Source organism: Argentina silus, assembly GCF_951799395.1.
Source record: "Argentina silus genome assembly, chromosome: 3".
NCBI classification, from domain to species: domain Eukaryota; kingdom Metazoa; phylum Chordata; class Actinopteri; order Argentiniformes; family Argentinidae; genus Argentina; species Argentina silus.
Window position 1 is genome coordinate 28,554,506 of NC_139657.1, and position 22,727 is coordinate 28,577,232.

The 22,727-nt window shown below is 42.8% G+C and overlaps 1 protein-coding gene across 1 annotated transcript in view; it reads left to right on the top strand.

The window, feature by feature from the left end:
• ptprz1a (protein tyrosine phosphatase receptor type Z1a) overlaps nucleotides 1-22,727 on the top strand; it is a 76,300-nt gene that overhangs the window by 50,966 nt on the left and 2,607 nt on the right. Inside the window, exons 10-28 of the mRNA XM_083666370.1 lie at nucleotides 103-229; nucleotides 2,396-2,436; nucleotides 2,569-3,178; nucleotides 4,199-4,945; nucleotides 8,098-8,236; nucleotides 11,522-11,613; nucleotides 13,824-13,909; nucleotides 15,489-15,509; nucleotides 15,699-15,795; nucleotides 15,918-16,000; nucleotides 16,457-16,591; nucleotides 17,036-17,170; nucleotides 17,374-17,537; nucleotides 17,919-18,054; nucleotides 18,460-18,606; nucleotides 19,787-19,880; nucleotides 20,960-21,033; nucleotides 21,396-21,542; nucleotides 21,824-21,976. Of these exons, the coding sequence (XP_083522496.1) occupies nucleotides 103-229; nucleotides 2,396-2,436; nucleotides 2,569-3,178; nucleotides 4,199-4,945; nucleotides 8,098-8,236; nucleotides 11,522-11,613; nucleotides 13,824-13,909; nucleotides 15,489-15,509; nucleotides 15,699-15,795; nucleotides 15,918-16,000; nucleotides 16,457-16,591; nucleotides 17,036-17,170; nucleotides 17,374-17,537; nucleotides 17,919-18,054; nucleotides 18,460-18,606; nucleotides 19,787-19,880; nucleotides 20,960-21,033; nucleotides 21,396-21,542; nucleotides 21,824-21,976 (3,228 nt within the window). The remainder of the gene's footprint in view (nucleotides 1-102; nucleotides 230-2,395; nucleotides 2,437-2,568; nucleotides 3,179-4,198; nucleotides 4,946-8,097; nucleotides 8,237-11,521; nucleotides 11,614-13,823; nucleotides 13,910-15,488; nucleotides 15,510-15,698; nucleotides 15,796-15,917; nucleotides 16,001-16,456; nucleotides 16,592-17,035; nucleotides 17,171-17,373; nucleotides 17,538-17,918; nucleotides 18,055-18,459; nucleotides 18,607-19,786; nucleotides 19,881-20,959; nucleotides 21,034-21,395; nucleotides 21,543-21,823; nucleotides 21,977-22,727) is intronic.

Consider the following 22,727-nt stretch of genomic DNA (forward strand, 5'->3'; position numbering starts at 1 on the left):
TCATGATTGTGTGAATGAATGAATGAATGAATGAATGAATTGACAAAATAATGATCCCCCTTCCATTCCTAAACACCCTGTGTCATCCCTTCCTTCCACCAGGGGGCGATGCTCCAGGACCTGTTAGCCAACACCAGCTATGTGGTACAGGTGGTGGCTGTGTGCACCAACGGTCTGTACGGCCGCATGAGCGACCAGCTGACAGTCGACATGCCCATCGATGACACCGGTAAGAGCGACCACGTCCACCTGTTCCGTCTCCACGGAGACCAAGCTTAGAGGTTGCACCTATGATGCATCGGTATGTCACATTATACCATAGGTGTGGTCACATACTTTTAGTTCGGGGGATCTTTTGCAAACCAGTTCCCTGTATCGCTTTAGTGGTACAATGTGTCTTGACTAGTGTCTATGCAATTGCAGGCTTCTTGAGTAGAGTAGATTAGGTCTTGTGTAGTGTAGGATTAATACTGGATACAGGATTAATGTTATAAAGCTGCCTTAACCGGTAGAGTTGTAGAACTGGTCGATCTACGAGTATTGATGAAGTTAGAATACAGTTCTGTAGTGGTTTCTGATTGGTTTCGAAGCATGATTAGCCAATCAAATATCTTGCTGACTAGGTATAGTGACAAGCACAACATTCTGACAACATTCTGATAGGTGCATGTTCTGTGATGTCAGAACTAAGGGACAGAGACTGTTCCTTGTTTTTAAAGACTTCTGTTTCCCAACCGTCATGGCCGTAAACCCCTGAATGACATATATTTGTGATTCAAGTCCTCCCTCCCCCCTCTCTATGTGTCTCTTTCTCTTTATCCATTACCCTTCCTGTCCCCACACACCTTTAGGGGTATTTTTGGTGAGCATGTTGTTACCACACACACTCACACACACACACACACACACACACACACACAAAAGTGTGTACTACTCTTGTGTATGGTGAAAGCTGATGTTTTTCATATGCTTTTCTCTGTGTACTCTTTCCTATATTTCTAAGACGTGAAAGAACATTCCACGTCATTCAGTGTGTCCCATGTCAAAAAAAAAACACAAAGTCACCGTTTTTGAAATGGCACCTTCTCCATCACAGTAAGAGATTGTTTTCATGTGTGCAGCATTGTGTATGAAATGGATTGGAAGACAATGGTAATGATGGGAACTCTGTATTTTCTGATTTATGTTGATAATAAACGAATATGTCTTGTAAAAAGAAAAATCCCTGGCATCATATTTCCATGTCCACGTGCATGAATGTGCCGCGCACTTGTGTATTCAAAACATTTGATACAGCTGTATGACTGAATGTGTTGTGATACCAGTCAAGTCACAATGTCTCGGCAACGTTGATGTAGCAACTATACAGTATAGGTCGCCATTAGATCATTTGTGGACCCTGGTTGTGTGTGTTCGTTCACCCCTTACCCTTCATTAAACTTTTTAAAAACTCACTTCATGCTTCTCAAACCAGTCTGATCTGGCCTCCATGATGTGTAACTTAGACCCATTCAGGTAAGAGCTACCATTGTCCCCCAAAAATATGTGTGTGTTGTGTGTGTGTGAGGTGAGGGGGGGACCATACTGGTGCATGAGGGTCTCCAAACATTCCTAAGTCAAACGGTGTACGTGTGTGTATATGCATGTGTGTTAACGCTCAGCTTGTTGACCCAGAAGTACTTGATGTGTTCATGACTGAAATAACTAATTGAGGTGGAATGGATAACCTCTCCCTCGTTCTCTCACTCGTATCTCACCTATTTAAAACCAACGTCAACATATTCACGATTTCTGGTATAGGTTTATCATGTGTTCAGTGACTTCAATGTGGATATCAGGCTTGAAGGAATTTGCTGGACCTCTATCTTAAAGACCAATCTGTGAATTGGAACGCATCTGAACCCCAAATTGATCAGAACATCACAATGAAAATGTATGCTTGTACACAAACACAGAATGGTTTTCACAGATTGTTTTACACCGTTTGTGTGTTTTAAGTGTTTGTCAGATACCTTTCCCTATGGTTATTCTCTTGTCACGTTTTAACATACTGTTGGATTAACAATGGGTTTGTCAATTGAGTAACACATTTTAGAATTAGAAATGCATATTATAATGTAATTGAACAGAAATGTTCATATTGTCAAAGGTTACTTAGTTACAATGAACTCAAAAAGGATGAAGAAACAATAAATGCAGACTGATTATAAGAAAGCTATGCTTCTTTTCTTTACCTTTTTGTGACCTCAGGTGTGTGAAATATCATTGTTAGTTTGGTCAGGATATACATGCGAGTATTCTTATTGTACTTAACAAAAATGGACTCATCCCTTATATGATAATGAATACCTCCTTTACCATTGTTTCTAATGGTCAAACCTGTGTTTATTTTCAGAGATTGACCCAGATCCAGATTCAACTGAGTTTGAAGATCAAGTAAGGATGATATACAATGTTCACTTAGTTTGTTGCACTGGTATCAGTCCATTGAAAACATGATAAAGAAGTATTGTTTCAATGCAAGCAATAATTCCATGCAGTCTGTGACTCTGTGTATTTTCCCACCAGATTGAGGAGTATCGGCCCAATCTATCCTGGGCTGAACCAGATCAAAACCAGGAAAAGAACATGGACGGGACCTCCACAAACCCCACAAGGACCAGTCCCAGTACAACACTGGGCCCACCAAGACTCCCCTTTCCTGGTATAAGAACCACAACCGAATCTGTCCAGAGGAGAACTACAGAACCAGGCTCTCCATCCACTCAGCCCAGTCAAGCCCAGACCTCCACGGAACCGAGTGTCAGACACCGCACTACACCAGGAACACCAGCAGGGGTCACACTGTCACCAGGTGGCAGAGGCAGGGCGAGCACCGGCACCCACCACAAGCACACCACCACAGCAACCCTGGTGCCATCTCACACTGATGACATCACAACATCCTCAACCAGGGTGGAGAAGCGCCCTGTGACCGTCGCTGCCGACAAAAGCGGCGAGGCAAAAGACACCGACCCTCTTTGGGAAAGTCCAGCGGTGGCAACGTCCGTCCCCTCTTCCTCCTTTCAGGAGGTACTGCTGCGGCCTACAAGTCCCAGCATGCCCTTCTTTACCTCCACCACCTCTGCCACCCCCTTCGGCGGCGTTCTCTCGCAGACCACGCAGCCGGTGTTCAACGGTGAGAGCCCCCCTGTCCTCCCTTCCTCCGCCCCCCTTGTGTGTGGCACGCCAGACCCCAGCGACCCCAGCACCACCCCTGCCGCCTGCCTGCATGCCCCTCCCTCGTCTAGACGTGTGTCGTCTGTGCCCCCCCCTGCTCGGGACCCCCCGCATGCCGCTACCGCACTGTCGTCTAGTGGTGACCCATCCCTCGCACCCACCCCCACGTTCCCCTCCTCCTCCTCTTCCATGTCCTCCTCCACCCCTCCTCTGTCTCAGCTCCCTCACTCCTCACACCCCCTGTCTGGTTGGGAGACTGCCGTCGTCTCCCGTGGTGTTGGGTATGATGATGATGATGATGATGATGATGATGATGATGGTGGTGATGGTGATGTGTTGTCTGGTTCCTCGTCTGTGGACTCTGGCGATCCCCCACTGTTTAGCGGCACCCCCCCCCTTCACACTTTACCTGACTCATCCATAGCCATGCTGTCCGAGTCCGACTGGGACCTGTCTGAGCTCTCTAGACCTGCCACTCTCTCCATCGACCCCACTCTCCAGCCTTCGGCTCTCCTCTCTAGTGACCTCTCTCTGTCCAGGAACACTCCAGGCCTCGCTGACTCTCTCTCGGGCAGGTTAGGGGACTATAGTAGTTACGTCACTGAGGGTGTAGTAGACGACTCTTTTCTGGCAGAGGTCAGCGGTGATGGATTTCCCTTTGGCGTGGAGGCCTTGTGTACCTGCTCTCTCGACTTCTCCTCTGCGTCCTGGTTGCATGCTTCTCCTCACCTCCCACTGTCCTCGTCTGACTGGGGAGTGGCTAGCTTAGAGGTCTACTCTAGCCGGGGGCTTCCCTCGGCTTCTGGTAGCGCCCTGGACGACCTCCTCCATTCTCCATCTCTGGCAGGCTCCGGCAGCTTCTCTGTAGGCCAGCCTCTCCTCTCTGCCACTGGCATTTCTCCTCCTCCTCCTTCCTCCTCCTCTCCACTTCATCCCCCTCTCTCCGTTTCCCATAGTGACCTCCCCGTTTTTGTTGCAGCCACGGCGTCCAACTCGAAGGACCAGCGGGCCCTGGCGCCCGATGGGGCCTCGACCCTCCCAACCTCTACCCTCTCCTCCCCCACAGTCTCCCCGCTCAGCCCCACCCTCCTCCCTGACAGCCAGCCTCTCACCCCCACCCTCCTCCCTGACAGCCAGCCAGTCAGCCACACCCTCCTCCCTGACAGCCAGCCGGTCAGCCCCACCCTCCTCCCTGACAGCCAGCCTTTCACCCCCACCCTCCTCCCTGACAGCCAGCCTCTCACCCCCACCCTCCTCCCTGACAGCCAGCCTCACACCCCCACCCACCTCCCTGACAGCCAGACAGTAGATAGTAGTGCCTCAGGCTCTACCCTGTCCGGAGAGGCTCAGGAGGACCTAGATCAGGAGTGGGACAGGGTTCAAAGTTCAGTGTTGGCCTCGGGGGAGGGCACGCCTCCTCACTCTACCGAGGTCAACCCCACAGTCACCCCCTCGCTAGCCTCTAAGGTCGCCGTCTCCTCCGACGATGCAGACGAGAGCTCCCTTGCTTTCTATTTTGAGAGCGAGAGCGGCAGCGCTATCATGACGGAGACGGGCAGCACAGCAACCGTATCTGTGGTAACGTCCACGGCACCCTGGTCGCTAGGTGGGGATGAGGAGAGCGGCTCGGGGCCGGGCGAGAGCCTGTACGACAACGAGACGTCCTCAGACTTCAGTATCCCCGAGCACAACGAAAGAAACTCTGAGGAAGAGGAGCCGGTCGCAGGTAAAGAACCGTCCACTGGGGGGCAACACTTCCCTGCACAGCGAGGCAGGGCCCAGTGAAGTCTCTCTCCAATTGGGGAAGACTACAGCTCCCATGATGCCAGTGGAGCAGGAAAAACTCTGGGATTTAAGAGATGACTAATCCACCACCTGTCTGTGAAAAACTAAAATCCCATCAAAATAATATGTGTGTGTGTGTATGTTTGAGAGAGAGAGAGAGAGAGAGAGAGAGAGAGAGAGATTGAGGGTGAGAGTGTGTATGCATTAAAACTCAGTCAACGGTAATGTTTGGGGGGTACATGTTAGACATCATGTCACCGTAACACACATCAAAGCGTTTTTCACCCAGCTGTTGTCTCATGAGTCCGCAGCCATCATATACTGTCAGTGTCGTCATATGAGTGCTCTTGTACGTGTTCTCTGAAATATTTGTGTATGTTTAGATGCCTCAGTCTCTATGCTAATCAGGAAGTATTTGCTGTTTCAGTCACTTGAATCACATCAAATGATGGAACACATCGGTACACAAACCAAAGGCCTACTGTACCTGTCGCAAAAAGTTGAACAATTGACAATTATCACTCACCAAGGTAATATCTTTAACAATTTCATCATCACACAAGTTCTAAAATAATGATTTTTAATGGTAAATGTGGACAGAACATAAACAGGTGAGGACAGTACGCCATAACACACACACTGCAGCTGCTGCACACCTTTAGGCCCTTCGGTCATGAATACCCAATCAAAATAGTTTCCTCAAAACAAGCATGCTTTTAAACTCTGATTCTGGCGATCATGCAATGCTACTCTCATGAGGGGCATCTCCCTTACAAAGTCCTAAATGGTAAGAATAGCTGCTAACACTTTAGATAGTACCCTACAGACATATAGATCAACCATCTAAACAAATCTTTAATTGACCCTTAATTCAAGCCCAACTCTTAAAGGCCCACACCAGCCAGTTTAGCTTCCTGGCCTTTCTCGAAAAAAAAATACTGGTGTTAGTCATTCACAGAGCTATTTGGGAAAGTAACACCACTTCTTTCAGATAATGCACCACTTCTCCCTGAAAATTGTTGCAATTACAAATGCTTTGGTATTCACATGTTTATTTATTTAGTTTGCATTAGAACAACACAAAAAAAGCAGAGAGAGAAAAAAAGCCAAATCTGATATCATTCCACATCCAAAAATGGACTGGACAAACTTATTGACATCCTCAACTTAATATTTGGTAGCACACCCTTTGGAAAAAATAACTGAAATCAATCGCTTCCTGTAACCGTAAATTAGTTTCTTACACCTCTCTACTGGAATTTTGGACCACTCTTCTTTTGCCACCTGCTTTGGTCTCTCAGTTTTGAAGGGTACCTTCTCCCAACTGCTGTTGAGATCTCTCCACAGGTTTTCTATGGGATTTAGATCTGGACTCATTGCTGGCCACTTCAGAACTCTCCAGCGCTTTGTCCTAAACCATTTCTGGGTGCTTTTTGAAGTATGCTTTGGGTCATTGTCCTGCTGGAAGACCCATGACCTCTGACGGAGACCCAGCTTTCTGACACTGGGCCCTACATTGCGCTCCAAAATTCTTTGGTAGTCTTTAGATTTCATGATGCCATGCACACAATCAAGGCATACAGAAGCATCAAAGCAACCCCAAAACATCTGTGAACCTCCACCATGTGTGACCGTAGGGACCGTGTTCTTTTCTTTGAAGGCCTCATTTCGTAGCTGTATGAAATGTCATACGTCACGGCATGTGAGAAATTGTTTCAGGAGGAACTAAGAAAATAGAATGTATTGCCCAAAATACACATACTTTGACCTAACCCAATGAAATTGTGGCGTTGAAACAGAATTGAAGTTGACGTAGGACAGTATCCAAATTATGTGTGGCTGAATATCTTACCCACAGACATAAAATATTAGACTGTGAATAATCTATGTTTATGACATAGACCTACCATGGTTTTGTACAGTTTCAAAGGACATCTGCTAAAAGGTCCCCATTTATATCTGATTAGTTCCAACCTATATGTGCCGAGTCGAACAACACTACTTTACTGTACCTGGAAAGGTTTAAGATTCTGGCGAGAGAGAGGGACTGATATAAACTGCTCATCTGCTCTACCTTTGAGCCATCACTGGATGGTTGTAGCCCGTTATGACCAGCAGAGGGCAGCACATCTCTTCCCCATGGATACTGCAACAGAGCAGAGAGCAGAACACAGAACAAATCATCAATGACATGGAACACCATTCAAGGCCCCTATTCATAACATTTTGTTTCCTGACTTTGAGATCTCCAAACTTCTTCCATCCAAACATTCAATCAGATAGTTTTCTTTGAAGTCTTTGGAATGGAATGGGAGTGGACAATATACTGTCTTTCCTTATCAATATGCGTTTATGTTATCCTCCACTTAGTGAATCGAGAGCACAGTCTGTCTAACACATAATCATCGAGAGGTGGGCGTCATTGTGTGCTTCAAGCTGTCTTCAACTCATAATAACATCTAGTGCACGTGTAGAAACATACTGTGGTCTGTCCATTTCCATTACGATCATCATTACCTCTGTGTTAAAGATTGGACAGGCTTAATGGCTTTCAATGTGAAAGCATGCGAGTCAAACAGTCAGAAAAGTTTACACAGCTCAAGGAGCACTTCTTAATGATTGAATTTGACGTGTGTTTATATGTGTTATGTGAGTAATTTCATGAAGTCTGTGTGTGTGTCACAGTTGTATCAGACTGGTTGTGTGTGTGTGTACTGTCCTGTTTGTGTTTTAGTCTCTGTGTGTGTGTCCCAGTCTAGATGTGTGTCATGCATGTGCCTACAGTATGAGGTGTGGTGTGTGTGTGTGTGCCGTGCATGTGTGTTGCGTCTCAATGTAGTTATGTGTTGCGTGTGTCGTACAGTAGTTTAGTGCCAGGGGTTGTGTTTGTGTGTGTGTGTGTGTGTCTTTGTGTGTGTGTCTTTGTGTGTGTGTCTTTGTGTGTGTGTGTGTGTGTGTGTGTGTGTGTGTGTGTGTGTGCGCCTGTGTGCATGTGTGTGTGCATTCGTACGTGTGTGTGTGTGCCCACACGTGTGTGTGTGTGTGTCAGCAGCAATTAAGATGTGTATCCTTTCTCTCCCCCTCCACACACAGAGGCCAGTAACAGCAGCCATGAGTCCAGGGTGGGCATGGCCAAGGAGAGGGAGAGGAAGGCTGTCGTGCCCCTGGCCGTGGTCTCCACCCTCACCTTCGTGGGCCTCATCGTACTGGTTGGCATCCTCATATATTGGAGGTAAGAACTCTGTAGTTTTTGATGATGACGCATGTCTTAACATCTAATGGGAAGTTACAAATGAGAGGTAATTAGTCATCAATGCATGTTTTAATCTCATCTACTGGAGATAAGACAATTGTTTTGATAGTGGTGATGATGATGATGTCAGGTATCGTCATTCTAGCGTGACACGGCTTTGCCTGAACTACCTGTCATTATAAACTAATGATAACATTGCCAACTTTATTGCAAAGTAAATATCATAGCACCCCTTCACACCCCCACCACATAGGTGACACTCTTGAATTACTCCACACAGAAGCAATATTCATCAACTAGAAAATGAAGTTCCTGTAGAAACTTTATGCACTTGCAAAGTTTTATTTTGGTAGTTGATCAAGATAAAAGATGATTTAGACTATAGATAGTCCAAACCATCTTTTAAAATGGATAGATTCATAGATAGATAGAGAGAGAGTGTGTAAATGTGCTTACGGTTTAAAGGTCTAAATAGTATCAAACATCTGTATTCAGTCCACATTTTAAGTTGTCAACTTTTACAATATACTGACTAGATATGATGCCACCATTCAATCTAATGTACAAATACAGCGTAGTATAACTAGCAAGACAGGAATAGCAGCTACGTTTTTGCAGTGGGCCACTAAAAACACGCCGATTTGGCCAGCTACGTTTTTGCCGCGAGGCACTAAAAACACACAATTTCGGCCGATGCCGCCATTGTCGCTACTGACATTCAAGAACTCTCTGTGGCTTATTGGTTATGACAATGCCTTTCAACCCTACAGACCAGTTTTCAAGTCACACGTCAAATCAATTTTTAAATGCCCTGACTCATACCATTTCTGAGCTGTACTCAACTTTGCCTGAAATCCTATTCATTCCTATAGCCATTCGCTCTGAATTGGGACATTTCAAAATGTATCGACTTTTTCATGTTTTAAGCTTGACATCAAAGCTATTGTAGCTGCTGTCAAAAATGTTGATGTATGGTGCTCAATTTAATTTCCTATCTTTTTCGGCTATTGACAACTCAAAATATAACTTAAAACATAGTTTTTTGTAATGTGTATATGCCTACAGTAATGGGACAGTGAAGCATTTTTCTTTTGGCTACACATACTTTTTTAAATGATGAAACCAATATGTATATATATATAAAACTACTTTAATCTCATAGTAATTGTGTGATTTCAAATCCAAACTTTTGGAGTATAGAGCAGAAAGAATTTGAAAACACTTTACTGTTACGCGTGTAACAGTTTATGCTGTCTGTTTGTTAGTCAAACTCCACTCCAACTTTATATAAGCTATTGTTATTACCTCTGAGGAAAAACTGAATCTGCAATGGTAGATTTTCCCTTTCAAAATCATTTATTCAACTATAGAACTATAGAACTTATATAACTATAGTTATCAATATGAATAGACACAGCTCTACTGTACCCATGCCATACACAGAAAACATTGTCAAGATATCGTTAAGAAATCTGCTTCAATAATTTGTCTCCTGACCCCACTCACCATCTTCTCTAATCTTACTAAAACCTTACTTAAGCCTTTATGAACAACAGCTTTCCTTCTGTGTTGATACAGTTGGGCTACACACCCACCCACCCATACACAAACACACACATGCGTGCACATGCACACTGTAGGGACCATTAAGCTCTACCTTGGGGACAGCTTGTGCGGCTGCCGTAGGGCTGATACCTGTCATATTGTTTTTAATCTGTCCCTGGAGTGGGCATGTATGGCTTCCAACCAGATACGGGGGTCACTGCCCCCCAGACACAGAGGGTGCAGGCGGAAAGGGGGAGGGAGTGGGAAAAGGGGCTGGCTGTAAGACCCCTATATTTGTCTGGGAAGCCTAATCTTTTATGACACAGACCCAAACTTGTTCTCACACTGGGAGGGAGGAAGGCACACACACACACACACACACACACACACACACACACAGAGTTTTGACTGAAACTTTTCATTCAATTTTTTTTAATTGGATAGCAATTCAAACGGTTACAATTCAGAAAAGCCTGTCTAGACAGCATGGATGTTCCTACAAATACTGTAGGCCTACTGTATTTGTTTTCACAGTGGGGACAAACTGACCGCTCTGACCACCATGAAATAACCGACTCCAGCAAATCCGTTCAAGGACACGCTATTGAAAAATATAAACACTTTTCAGTCGCATCCGCTCAGCTGGAGACGTGACATATTGTTCATGTTTTCGTTATTGTATGTCAAGATTGGGCAATGCTAAGCTTGTTGTAATCTTGGAGCTGAGGGATTAAATCTTAGAGAAAGATGTAAATTCAGTCAAGCCTGGAGCGTTGAACATGGAATTGGGGTGGGGGACTGGAAAAAAGGCCTCCGCATGATTATGTCGGACATGACATCATCGTGTTTGCATCTTGTCAGACGAGTGGCGGCAGGCCGAATTGCACAAATCCCACGTGTGTTACGTCCTTGTACTTCCCCCTGTGACGGTGCTCATTTGGCCATCCATAGCTGTGCATTTGGGGGTTAGCAGAGTCAGAATGGTGGGAACATTTTTTGGTAGGAATGAGACCAGGGTTTTGGGGTTAGTTCCATTTCATTTGAGTCCACTCCTGACTTGAAAAGACCACAGAAATAGTGACTGGTTATTTGTAACTCATGAATTGAATTTCAAATGACATCCCCTGATTTGACTGCATCAAAATGGGGAACCAAACCTTGGTGGGAACGTCTTGGTGGGAAACACATTCATTTCATCTTGCGGACACTTTTTTCCTTACTGGTTTTGACATCCAGGATAATCCTTGTTGTGATGTCCATTTTTGGCCAACACAACACAGGTTTAGCAGAAAGACATGCAGGGTTTATCCTGTTAAAAACTTGTCAGGGATTAGACAGAATCTTTTTTCCTGTGTTATGGAAAGATTACCATGTATTCTCCATCTGCAGTGTGCTGTGTATCTTCAATAACAGAACAACAAAAGCATTTTAGTTTTGCAGTCCTTTTCACATCTTTGAGCTTTTATCCACAATTGTTGATTTTCTTATGTTTTTTTCATTAAAGGTTTACATTGGCATAAAAGTAATGTTGACATTGTTTTTATCACGGTATTCAGAATGAATGTCTGTGATCAAAACAGCATACAATAATCCTTCATCTGTTTAAGATATTGAATTACAATGGCAATAGTTCACCATGACAGTGTCAAATCAACTGTAAACATATAGGAAGGTCTATTCAATATTACTGTATATATTGTGATATATTTGTTTCCTCAGGAATTGCTTTCAGACTGCCCATTTCTACATAGAGGACAACACATCACCAAGAGTGATATCAGCACCACCAATGCCCGTGCTTACACCAGCAGGTAACCATTCTCTAAATCTAAATCAAACACACACTACACAAACACAGACATACACATGCACACACCAACACACATTCACAATAACACCAACTACACTCGCACACATAGACAAAAAAAAAAGAGTGCTACCTACTGGGGGTGGACTCCTGAAGAGGTGCTGGTTTAGATAAGGTGCAAACTCGATCAGAGAGATAATGACTCAATCAAAGACAGGGAAACGGTCCACATGTTTAACACACACACACACACACACACACACACACACACACACACACACACACAGCAAAGACACCCAATGCTGATGATACTAATGAGGTTTAGCATCTAATGGTCAGTGCTTTCTGTAAGAGAAGAGAAACAATGGCTATAATTCAAATGGGTGAGAAATTGGCAAAGCATTTAGTTTGCTTTCTAAATGGCAGGTAAATTGGCCCCAAAGTCACTTTATAACAAGTCTAAAGATGAGTCATCAATAATTACCACTTACTGCTTCCGGTGGAAGTGTGTGAATATCGCCTGTTTATGCACACCCTGCTGTGCTTTAAAGCTTATACAGTGCCCTGCGTAAGTAATAGGACAGTGAAAAATGTTTTCTTCTTTTGGCTCTATTCTCCAAAAGTTACTATGTGGTTAAAATAAAGATAATTATATTTTATTTGATGGTATTTGTGTACATATTGGTTTTATCATTTAAAAACACCATTTATACATAGTCCTCCTATTTCAGGGAACCAAAAGTAATGGGAAAATTGGCTTGACAGGTGTTCCTGGTTAGTCAGGTGTGTTCAGTCACATCATGTGTGCAGGCATAAGAGAGCTGTCAATGTCTAGTATTGATTCTAGGTTTTTCGTTTGCCTTTGGAGTCTGCTATTCATGTCTGTCAACATGAAAACCAAATAGATGTCAATGAAAGCCATTATGAGGCTGAAAAATCAGGAAAAAAAAACATCAGATCAGAAACCATAGGCTTTGCCAAAATCAACAGTTTGGAACAGCATTAAAAATAAAAAAAACACTGGTGACATCATCAATCGCAAAGGGCCAAGGAAGACTTCTACAGTGGATGCTCACCACAATTAAGAAAAATCCCAAAACAACTATCCCACAGTTCAGCAACACTCTCCAGGAGATAGGCGTGAATGTGTCAGACACTGCCATCCACAGAATACGTCACCAGTCAAACTATAGAAGCTTCACTGCAAGTTATCCTGATCAGGTTACAATTTGCTCAAAAGTACCTAAAAAGCCTGCAGAAGTCTGGAAACAGGTCTTGTGGACAAAGGAGACAAATATGATCAACCCAAGATTTACAGCATACCACCTCATCTGTGAAACATGCTGGAGAGGGTGTTATGGTTTGAGCATGTATATCCGCCACTAGAACTGGCTCACTTGTCCTTATTGATGATGTAACTGCTGATGGTAGCAGCAAAATGTATTCTGAAGTGTACAGAAACATCTGCCTGCCCAACTACAAGCAAATGCCTCTAAATTCATTGGATGGCGCTTCATTATATAGTAAGACAATGAGCCAAAATATACTGCCCATGCAACTAGAGTTTTCACGTTCTTGACTGGAAAAGTCAATCTTCAGATTTAGATCCAATTGAAAATGCATTTAATTTCCTGATGATAAGATACTGACGAATTACATACATTTTATTGCATGTCATTATTGCTTCAGATTTGTGTTCTGTTTAACTTATCAAGCATTGGGGCAAGCATTACAGTAGGCTACGGCATATAGAGTTACACTATTATTAGATTGACATATTGATATTCAATTTGTAATCTCTTTAAAATAATGTGGTATTCTAATGATTCTTAAGTCCTGACTAAACACAACCAGTTTATTATTTGTTGCATGGTATCAATCAATTCAAAGATTACACTGTTACACTAACGTCAACAAATGGAGATCTCCAGACATCACTATGTGTACTTTCATTAATAATGAGGGCCCGGGGCTTCTAATGTTAACACTGTGCTTAATTTTTAACGTTTTGGTTGTTTAAAAGATGCACATATTTGCCGTCATAAAAAACCATTGTTTTTCATTTTCAGTGTGGCCACAGTGGAAAGCGTACATTCAACGTACATTCAAAAGTACCCCCAAACACACACTCAAGTGCATTTGTTGTCCACAAATGCTTTGTTCTTCCTCGAAAATGGATTATGTTGTGACATGATTGGCTCTGTTTTGTTTCAGATGAACATGAAGCCCTTCCTGTGAAGCAGTTTGTCAAGCATGTGGCGGAGCTTCATGACACCAATACCTTCTCCAGAGAGTTTGAGGTGTGCTGTCACTTCCTGTATCCCTCATTGTCTCTCACAGCTGAACTCCACACAGACCCCTAGGCCCTGTTCCCCAGGCACTGTGGTAGATCTAACAGAATTGGATAGGTTTAAAGGGATAGTTCACACCAATATAAAGAATAATTTCAGATTTTGTCAGACCTCCACGTCTCACCTTCATTGACTGAGTAGATCCAGCTAAATGTCACAACCCCCAAATAATGAAAAAGAAGAGCACCAAATATAATCAGGAAATAAGATGGTGCTTATGTTTTTCCATTATTTTGGGCATGTAAAATGATCTATGTAAGAGATACAGTAGGGTGGTGGGACATGAACTCATCATTAGACCAGTTTTGAGGTTTGAGGGCATGTGCCAAACTTGGATATGGGACTGAACTGTCCCTTTAAACAATATGGCAGTAGAGTCTGGTCTATGAGAGAACTGTCAGACAACAATACGCTATGAAAGTCCATACATCACGAACTGCAGAATGTAAACAAAACTGTGGACACTCATTTTTGGAGACAGGCGTCAGCATTATTATTGCTAGCAAATGAGAGTCAGTTAGTTAATTAATAGTCAATTAAGAGAGTTAGTTAATTGATGGTCAATTCCAGTATAAGACTCAATTTACCTTACCAAGCTTAGTTAACCTTGGGCCAAATCAAAACATATTTACTGTTCAGACCGCTCAGATTTACTTTTGCTAGCAATCATGATGGTGACGAGTGTCTACAGTTATAGTTACATTCTCCGTACGTGTGTCGTACAGATTTTCATAGCGAATTAACAGCCTTAGTACATCCATTTGTCTTAAAGGCTGTTGTGTAATGTCCTAGAACCATGAAAAGATTAAGAATGAAAAATGTGGCAAAGTGTTTTAGGTGTGCATCCTTTTTGTGAAACTGTTGTGTCGTTTGCAATGTTTTACAGCAGCTGCCATTATTTTATAGTCCGCATGCAGCAGAGTGATGGGGCTGCAGTGCATGCAATGTGCCGGGCATACAAACACACTATCTTCACGCCTTCATTGTCATGTCCTTGCACAGCACACAGTGATTGGCCCAGATTCATGTCTATTGTCCTTATGAATGTGACAAATATATTCAAATTAAACAGGATCACTTCAATCAGTTGAATGCAAGAGTAAGAGGATGTGTTCAAGGCTGAAGTCAGAGTATTACAGATACCATACTGAAGTAGTGCAGGTTATTGTTCAACATCACTGCTGTTGTGTGTAATTGAATAATTGACCCTGTCATGTTTGGATGCTTCTTTAAATGTAAACGTTTAAACTACAATGGTATACTAAATTGCATATACATGTCCAAAACAATATAACAAATTGATTTGTATGCCAAATTTAAGGACAATTTGACATGGGGCAGCATGGACTGAATCTAAGCCTTATCGTGACTCACTGCTTATGATGTACCATCCATGGTAGTGTCATTCAATTCAAATGTGTTGTATGTGTGCCTTGTAATTATTCTTTTTTTTTTGCACTTTTCTTTTTCACTTGTGTGTCATGGAACTCCATGGCTGTGCTTTCTGCATTCTCACTCCCACCATTAGATATTGAAAGAGTGTTACGAGGTAAGCCATGTCTCCCTTTTTGGCTTTGTTGTTTTGTGTAGCTAGTAGCTAGTAGCTAGCCAATAGTAGTTGTGTGTAGATGTTTGTCATGTCTCCAACCACCAACACATCTCTGTTTGTTTGTGGTGGTGTAGTGGAAGAGGCAGGGATTTTAAGGGCGGGGTTACAAAGATGTGTTCTTTTCTTTAGGAGGTGCAAGCGTGTACGGTGGATCTGGGTATCACGACAGACAGCTCAACCCACCCAGACAATAAAAATAAGAACCGATACATTAACATCCTGGCATGTAAGTAAAAAACACACACACACACACACACACACACACACTACATTACAAAACTATATTACAGAACATTAACTGACTACTACTGATTTATTTCTGACATCTCTGTTTTTCTACCCCTATAGATGATCACAGTCGAGTAAGACTGTCGCCCCAGGCTGACAAAGATGGGAAGAGTGGAGATTACATTAATGCAAACTATGTGGATGTATGGGATTCTATTTCATTCAATTCTCCAATCAAGGTTTTGGCTGGTGGAGGTAGAAATCGGAGGATGGGCTCGTTGTAATACATGGGATGGAATGAGGAATGGTCCTTTGATTTCTTCCTCCACCAGTCTCCACTGGTCCCTCTCCCTTGTCCCTTGTCCCATGTTAACCTCCTCCTCCCTCGCCCTAGCTACTGCTCTCTCTCCCTCCCTCTATTTCTCTCAGCTCAACGCTGCACATTACAATCAAATTCTGTAGAGACCATGGGCAGGATTCAATAAAACCTGTATCTTCTTTGTATCTTATTGACTACAGTGCTCGCTCTCTCTCTCTCTCTCAAACACTCTCCCTCTCTCTCTCTCCATCTCTCTCACACTCTCTCTCCCTCCCTCCCCCTCCCTCCTCTCTCCCCCTCCCTCCTCTCTCCCTCCCTCCCTCTCTCTCTGTCTCGACAGGGGTTCAACAAGCCAAGAGCCTACATTGCAGCCCAGGGCCCTCTGAGGTCCAGCACGGAGGACTTCTGGAGGATGGTGTGGGAGCAGAACGTGGGCGTCATCGTCATGATCACCAACCTGGTTGAGAAGGGACGGGTGAGAGAGTTCATAGTCACTCACAATGCAATCTGAGTGATCCATATTTAAGATTCCTTCTGTACCTTTTGTTGTTGAGCCATTTAAGGCTTAATATGGCGGCCATGACGTGTGAAAGGTCTAACTATTGTCATGTGACTGTTAGGGATAAATGGTGTTATGTTATAGTGACGACAGGTAAACATTGTAGAGTGATATTATGAGAATGACAGGTAAATGCCATGGAGTGGTGCTGAGACTGTCATATGAATTCAGGACTGGCGTTGGGGCTGATTTTGAACGTCTGTTGAACCCCATGGCTTGCAGTCCAAACATTTGATGGTGGCTGGTGAATACAAGAATTGGATGACTCGCAATGTACAGTGTAGCAACTGAACGACACCTGGTAGAAACAGTGCTGTGCTGTGAGCGTTTCATGATGCCTAGTAACCCCCCCCCTTTCAGAGGAAGTGTGACCAGTACTGGCCCCTGGAGAGTCAGGAAGAGTATGGCACGTTCCTGGTGACGTTGAGGAGCACCGAGGCCCTGGCCTACTACACTCAAAGGACCTTCACCCTGAGGAACACAAAAGTCAAAAAGGTCAGAGGTCATACCACAGGCGTATCCTGCTCATTTACCAAGAAATACATTACAGGCTGTTCTTCGATCTATAATTGTACCGTTGATCATCCAAACCTTCACCATACTAGTTCACGTTTGTAGTACAAAGCATATTGTATTATATTCATATTATGAGGTAATTTCCTGTTCATCAATTCCTCCTTCCTCCGACTGACCTGCAGGGCTCTCAAAAGGGGCGGATTCACGAGCGGACAGTGACACAGTACCACTACACCCAGTGGCCAGACATGGGGGTGCCGGAATACGCCCTACCTGTCCTCACGTTCGTTCTGAAGTCCTCCAAGGCCAGGACTGATGACATGGGGCCTGTCGTAGTGCACTGCAGGTAGGCAGTTGTAGATATACAATGTATGTTTCGTAGCATTAGGTGCATTTGAAATAGTCCTAATAGTACAAGTCTGGTCACCCAGTGCACCGGATGGGTTAAATCAAGCGTACCATATTCTTTCCTTAACCGCCTTTATGTAACCTGACTTGTAGAGATACATTGTGCATAGATTGTGCATTTTTTTCAACTCTTTACACAACATTATTTCATGAAAAACAGAAGTGAATCAGGATACCAGGATTCAGGCACAAAACCATGGCATTCCTGTACATAATCTTGTTCCATAAATTGTACTGTAGATCATACATGTATGGATGTGTCCTTGCTCTGAATTGTAACAGCCTGTATCATTGGTTTACGACTCTCGTGTGATTTCAGTGCTGGCGTGGGCAGAACGGGCACCTACATTGTGTTTGACAGCATGTTAAAGCAGATGAAAGAAGAGGGCAACGTCAACATCATGGGCTTCCTCAAACACATCCGCACACAGAGGAACTACCTGGTTCAGACAGAGGTGAGAGGTCATTGGAACACACACTGAGGTGGCTAACACCACATAGGTCAAATGGTGGAACCAGAGCTTCCACTCAAGCTAAAGTAGCTTCTTTCAGTGGAATGTCAGATAGTGTCACAGTTGTAGCTTAACAAAAAAAAAAAGAAAAAAAAAAGAAAACTTGTCTGTGAATCTCCCTTTTTGTAATGTTGACTAGCAGCTACTGCTATGACAGTTTGAACATGACACTTAGTCTTTTAGATGACAAATTATTATAATATAAGGTAGTGCCTGTAGTTTTAATATTGAAATATGAGATAACAGGGCAGGGCTATTAAAGTGGTCTGAAATAAGCAGGTACCAACCAGCAATTTTATGCCAGAACACCCACAACAGATTGACCTTTTATTTTCCCCATACATCCAGGAACAGTACGTGTTCATTCACGATACCCTAGTGGAAGCCATCTTGGGCACGGAGACAGAAGTGCCATCCAGCCACATTCACAGCTACGTTAATGACCTCCTGACCCCTGCGACTTCAGGCCGGACGCGTCTGGAAAAGCAGTTCAAGGTAAAAGGCCTACATACCTACTCTAACAGGCCTGTACAGCTTTACATTGGCAGGGAATGAATCAGATGTGGAAGTCATTCGTGTCCATTTCTGACAAGTACACCTGTGGTGTCATTTTGTTTGTAATCACCAAATTCCTCAAAAGGAGCTATACTCTCAATCTGATTTATCAAGTGTTTCCACATATTTATATATGATATTTTTCATAGGAACAGAACATAAATAGAAAGTAAAACAGAGGCCTTACCAACGGGATGTGACACTATAATAACATTTCCTGACTTTCCCTAAATGTCTGTTTTTAACATAATAGCGTCATAATCACACATAGAAAAAATCTGGAAGCATTTTCATGACTACCACACCTTATTTTGATAGTAAACAGGTCACACCTTGAGGCACGATTATCACCTGCTCCCAAAAGCGCAAATGGTCCTTTACCCTCATCATGGTGATTCGAAACTGACATTACAGTTATTAATGGATTTCCTATTTCAACCATAAAGGGTCGCACACATGGACAGAAAGACAATAACAGTTATTTCCATTATCAATGTGTGATTAGAAGCCAGCATGCCAGCCAGAGACATCTACCCTTCGTCACACCCATATGTAGAAACACAGTTAGCAGACGCCATAAATGTAAAATGTAAACGTAACACACATACTGTAGCCTACATACACACACAGGAGAAGATATCATAGGATGCTTATTGAAAGCCAATAATTGAAAGCCAATTTGTCTGTGTAAAGGCCAATGATGTTGATAACAATACCGAAAGTGGGCAGCACAGAGAGTGATAAAGATTGAAGCAACTTTCAATCTGTAATGCGCTCCACATTTGACTGCGAGTTGAAATATGTCTGTCAATATATTATATTCAATGTGCAGCTCTTTAAAATACAAAATGTAGTATTCTAATGATTCTTAAGTCATGACTAAACACAACCAGTTTATTATTTTGTGTATGGTATTGATCTAATTCAATGATTACACTGTTACACTGTTACAACGTCCTCACTCTGGTTAGTAATAATGGCCCAGTTCTAGTGTTAAAGGACATTTTAAATGTGCTTTTTCAATTGGATTTTATCCTTTGTTACATACTAACAACTGTAGGTGCAAATCTTCCACAGATACAAACACTAACTAAGAGGCCTTTGTCTGCCAATGTTACAGTTGATATCCCAGTCCAATGCCAAGCAGTGCGACTACTCCGCAGCCCTGAAAGAGGGCAACAGAGAGAAGAACAGAAGCTCCTCTTTGATACCTGGTGAGTTCCAGACAGGATTGTTTGTGTGATGAATGGTTATGGCGGTTTGAAAAAATACAATTCCATCGCCAAAAACATCGCCTTGACTGTCTAAATGGCAGAGGTTGAACGCTTTGTTTTGTTATGTTTTAGTTTTTTTACTAGAACATTTAGCAAAATGCCTTAATCCTGAACTCCTTCAAATTGAGACAGAATTTGTGTTTAGCTGAATAGAAAGTTAAAAGTCTAAAAGGTTTTAGTAAGACTAAAAGATGATACACTATAGCAGTTTAATTTCTAATTGTTTACCTCAAGTTTTTGCTTGAGTGATCAGTGTATGGTTATATACTCATGCTTACATTTTAATGTAAAGTACACTGGTGTATTGCATTATAATGCATTCATAATGCAATGTAAGACTTGTTTCAAGAATGAATGGTGAATGGCTGCATTATAATGCCTTATATCACCTATATGATGATATAATGATGATGCTAAGCTATCATTCGTCATTCTTTGTCAGTCAAACAATGTTTTATGTTATAAACTTATTTTATGGCATCATACATGTCTATACCCAGCAAGAAATACTACCAAATGCGTTTCTCCATAACAGTTCCTATAATATAATATAAATTCTTCAAGTAATTTAACTATGAGCAGTTTACATATTTGAAACACTTCACTTCCTTGTTTGCGTTTGACAAGCTATTCCCTCATTCCACCACTTGGCATTGTGCAATCTTAAGCAACCATTAATCTTGATGAATCTCACATTTTGCTTTGAAATGATCGTATGCATGATTTACGCACAGATATGTGCTTACAGAGCATTGATAAATGAGGACCTTGATTATTGTGAGAGGTACAGTACCAGACTCTTGTCCAGTTGATTTGAGGCAAGAGTGTGTTCCCAGTGTAATGCAGTAGTAAGGTTCAGTGATACCCCTCTGGTAGTACAGTATGCTGTATGCATTCATCATTTCAAGTGACACCTCCAATAAAACCGGTCTAATGCACTATCTGGGTGTCGTTGATGTCATTGTCTCAACAATGTAGCTCAGCAGGGGATCAAACTAAATGTGTGTCTTTGTTTACAGTTGAAAGGTCACGAGTGTGTCTGTCCACCGTGACGGGAGAAACGTCTGACTACATCAACGCCTCATATGTCACAGTAAGAACCCAAATTAGATACTAGATATAAATAGAAGAGTTGCAGTAAATAGATGGAAGACTCAATATCTAGACAGAGGAGTCACAGAACAGTAACTAGATTGAAGAGTCACAGTACAATAATGAGATTGAAGGGCCACAGCAACTAGATTGAAAGTCACAACAACTAGATTGAAGAGTCACGGAAATTAGATTGAAGAGTCACAGTAATGAGATGGAAGGGTCACAGTAACTAAATGAGTCACATAAACTAGTTAGAAGGGTCACAGCAACTAGTTAGAAGGGTCACAGCAACTAGATAGAAGAGTCACAGCAACACATGCAGGGATGTTTCTAAGCTGATTTTGCGGTTCTGTTTCCCAGGGGTACCGGCAGAGCAGTGAGTTCATAGTGACACAGAGCCCACTGCCAGACACCATAAAGGACTTCTGGAGGATGATCTGGGACCACAACGCCCAAGTCATCGTGTCACTGCCAGCGACACCAGGAATACCAGCAATGCCAGGCCTGGTGGGTATCTGTGTAGGAGATTTACTTTTCACAGCAGTTTTTCAAGGCAACATTGTTTTTAATTCCCTCCAAAAACAAGTTCACAAATTGAGAAAGTATCTCAGATTTATAGTGCTTTTGTCAATTCAGTGTTCTTTACATTTTACAGTGGTATTGAGGTAACACCCCACATCTGACACCAATGTAAAGCACCCACTAGGGTATACAGTATATGGTGCCAGAACATTCACCACACTTCAGGAAGCACAAGTAAGTCTTTACCTGTCTCACTGTTTTCTCAGACAGAAGGAGAGGATCAGTTTGTGTACTGGCCCCGCAAAGAGCAACCAATCAGCTACAAGACATTCACCGTCACCCTCATGAGTGAGGAACATGTGTGCCTGGCCAATGAGGAGATGCTAGTGGTGCAGGACTACGTCTTGGAGGCGACGCAGGTAGGATCACCTCAGAGCACCGCATGACATGGGGGGGGATTTTGTTGTAGTGTACTTCAGCGAAGTACACTACATGGTTCTACATGGCATCTCCTCATTGGCCACTACTAACAACTAGACTAAGACTAAGTCTGTTGGCAATCTGTAATTGTGACAGTTTTTTGTAATTTTTCAAGGGTATAGAGAGCAGCATGAAATGCTCCGTTCATTGGGGAGAATTGGTACCACAGTTAAACCAAGTGGCTCGTGAAATGAGTGAGAATGGAAGACAATAACATTTTTCTGTGTTTTAGTGGAGCACAGCTGTTATTTTTCACACCGTTTCATTGCCATCTGCACCACCAATCACTACAGGATCACTTTCACCAGACATACATATGCGCGCACACACACACACACACATATAAGTGCATGTACAGAGTATATTCCGACACACACACACACACACACACACACACACACACACACACACACACACACACACACACACACACACACACACACAAATAAATAATGCAGTGCATATACAGAGTATATTCCTTTACAAGTTCACACAATCTCATACACAATTATCATATTATATGAAGGAGAGGGATGGGAGAAAAAACATTTCAATATCAGAGAAAACTATTGCAGTTAGACTCAATCTATTTTAGGAGATGAAATCCCATTTCAACACCCCTATTAATTCTTCCAACAGGACACAAGTCCGCACACAACAGAACTATCACAGAAACACACACATTCACTC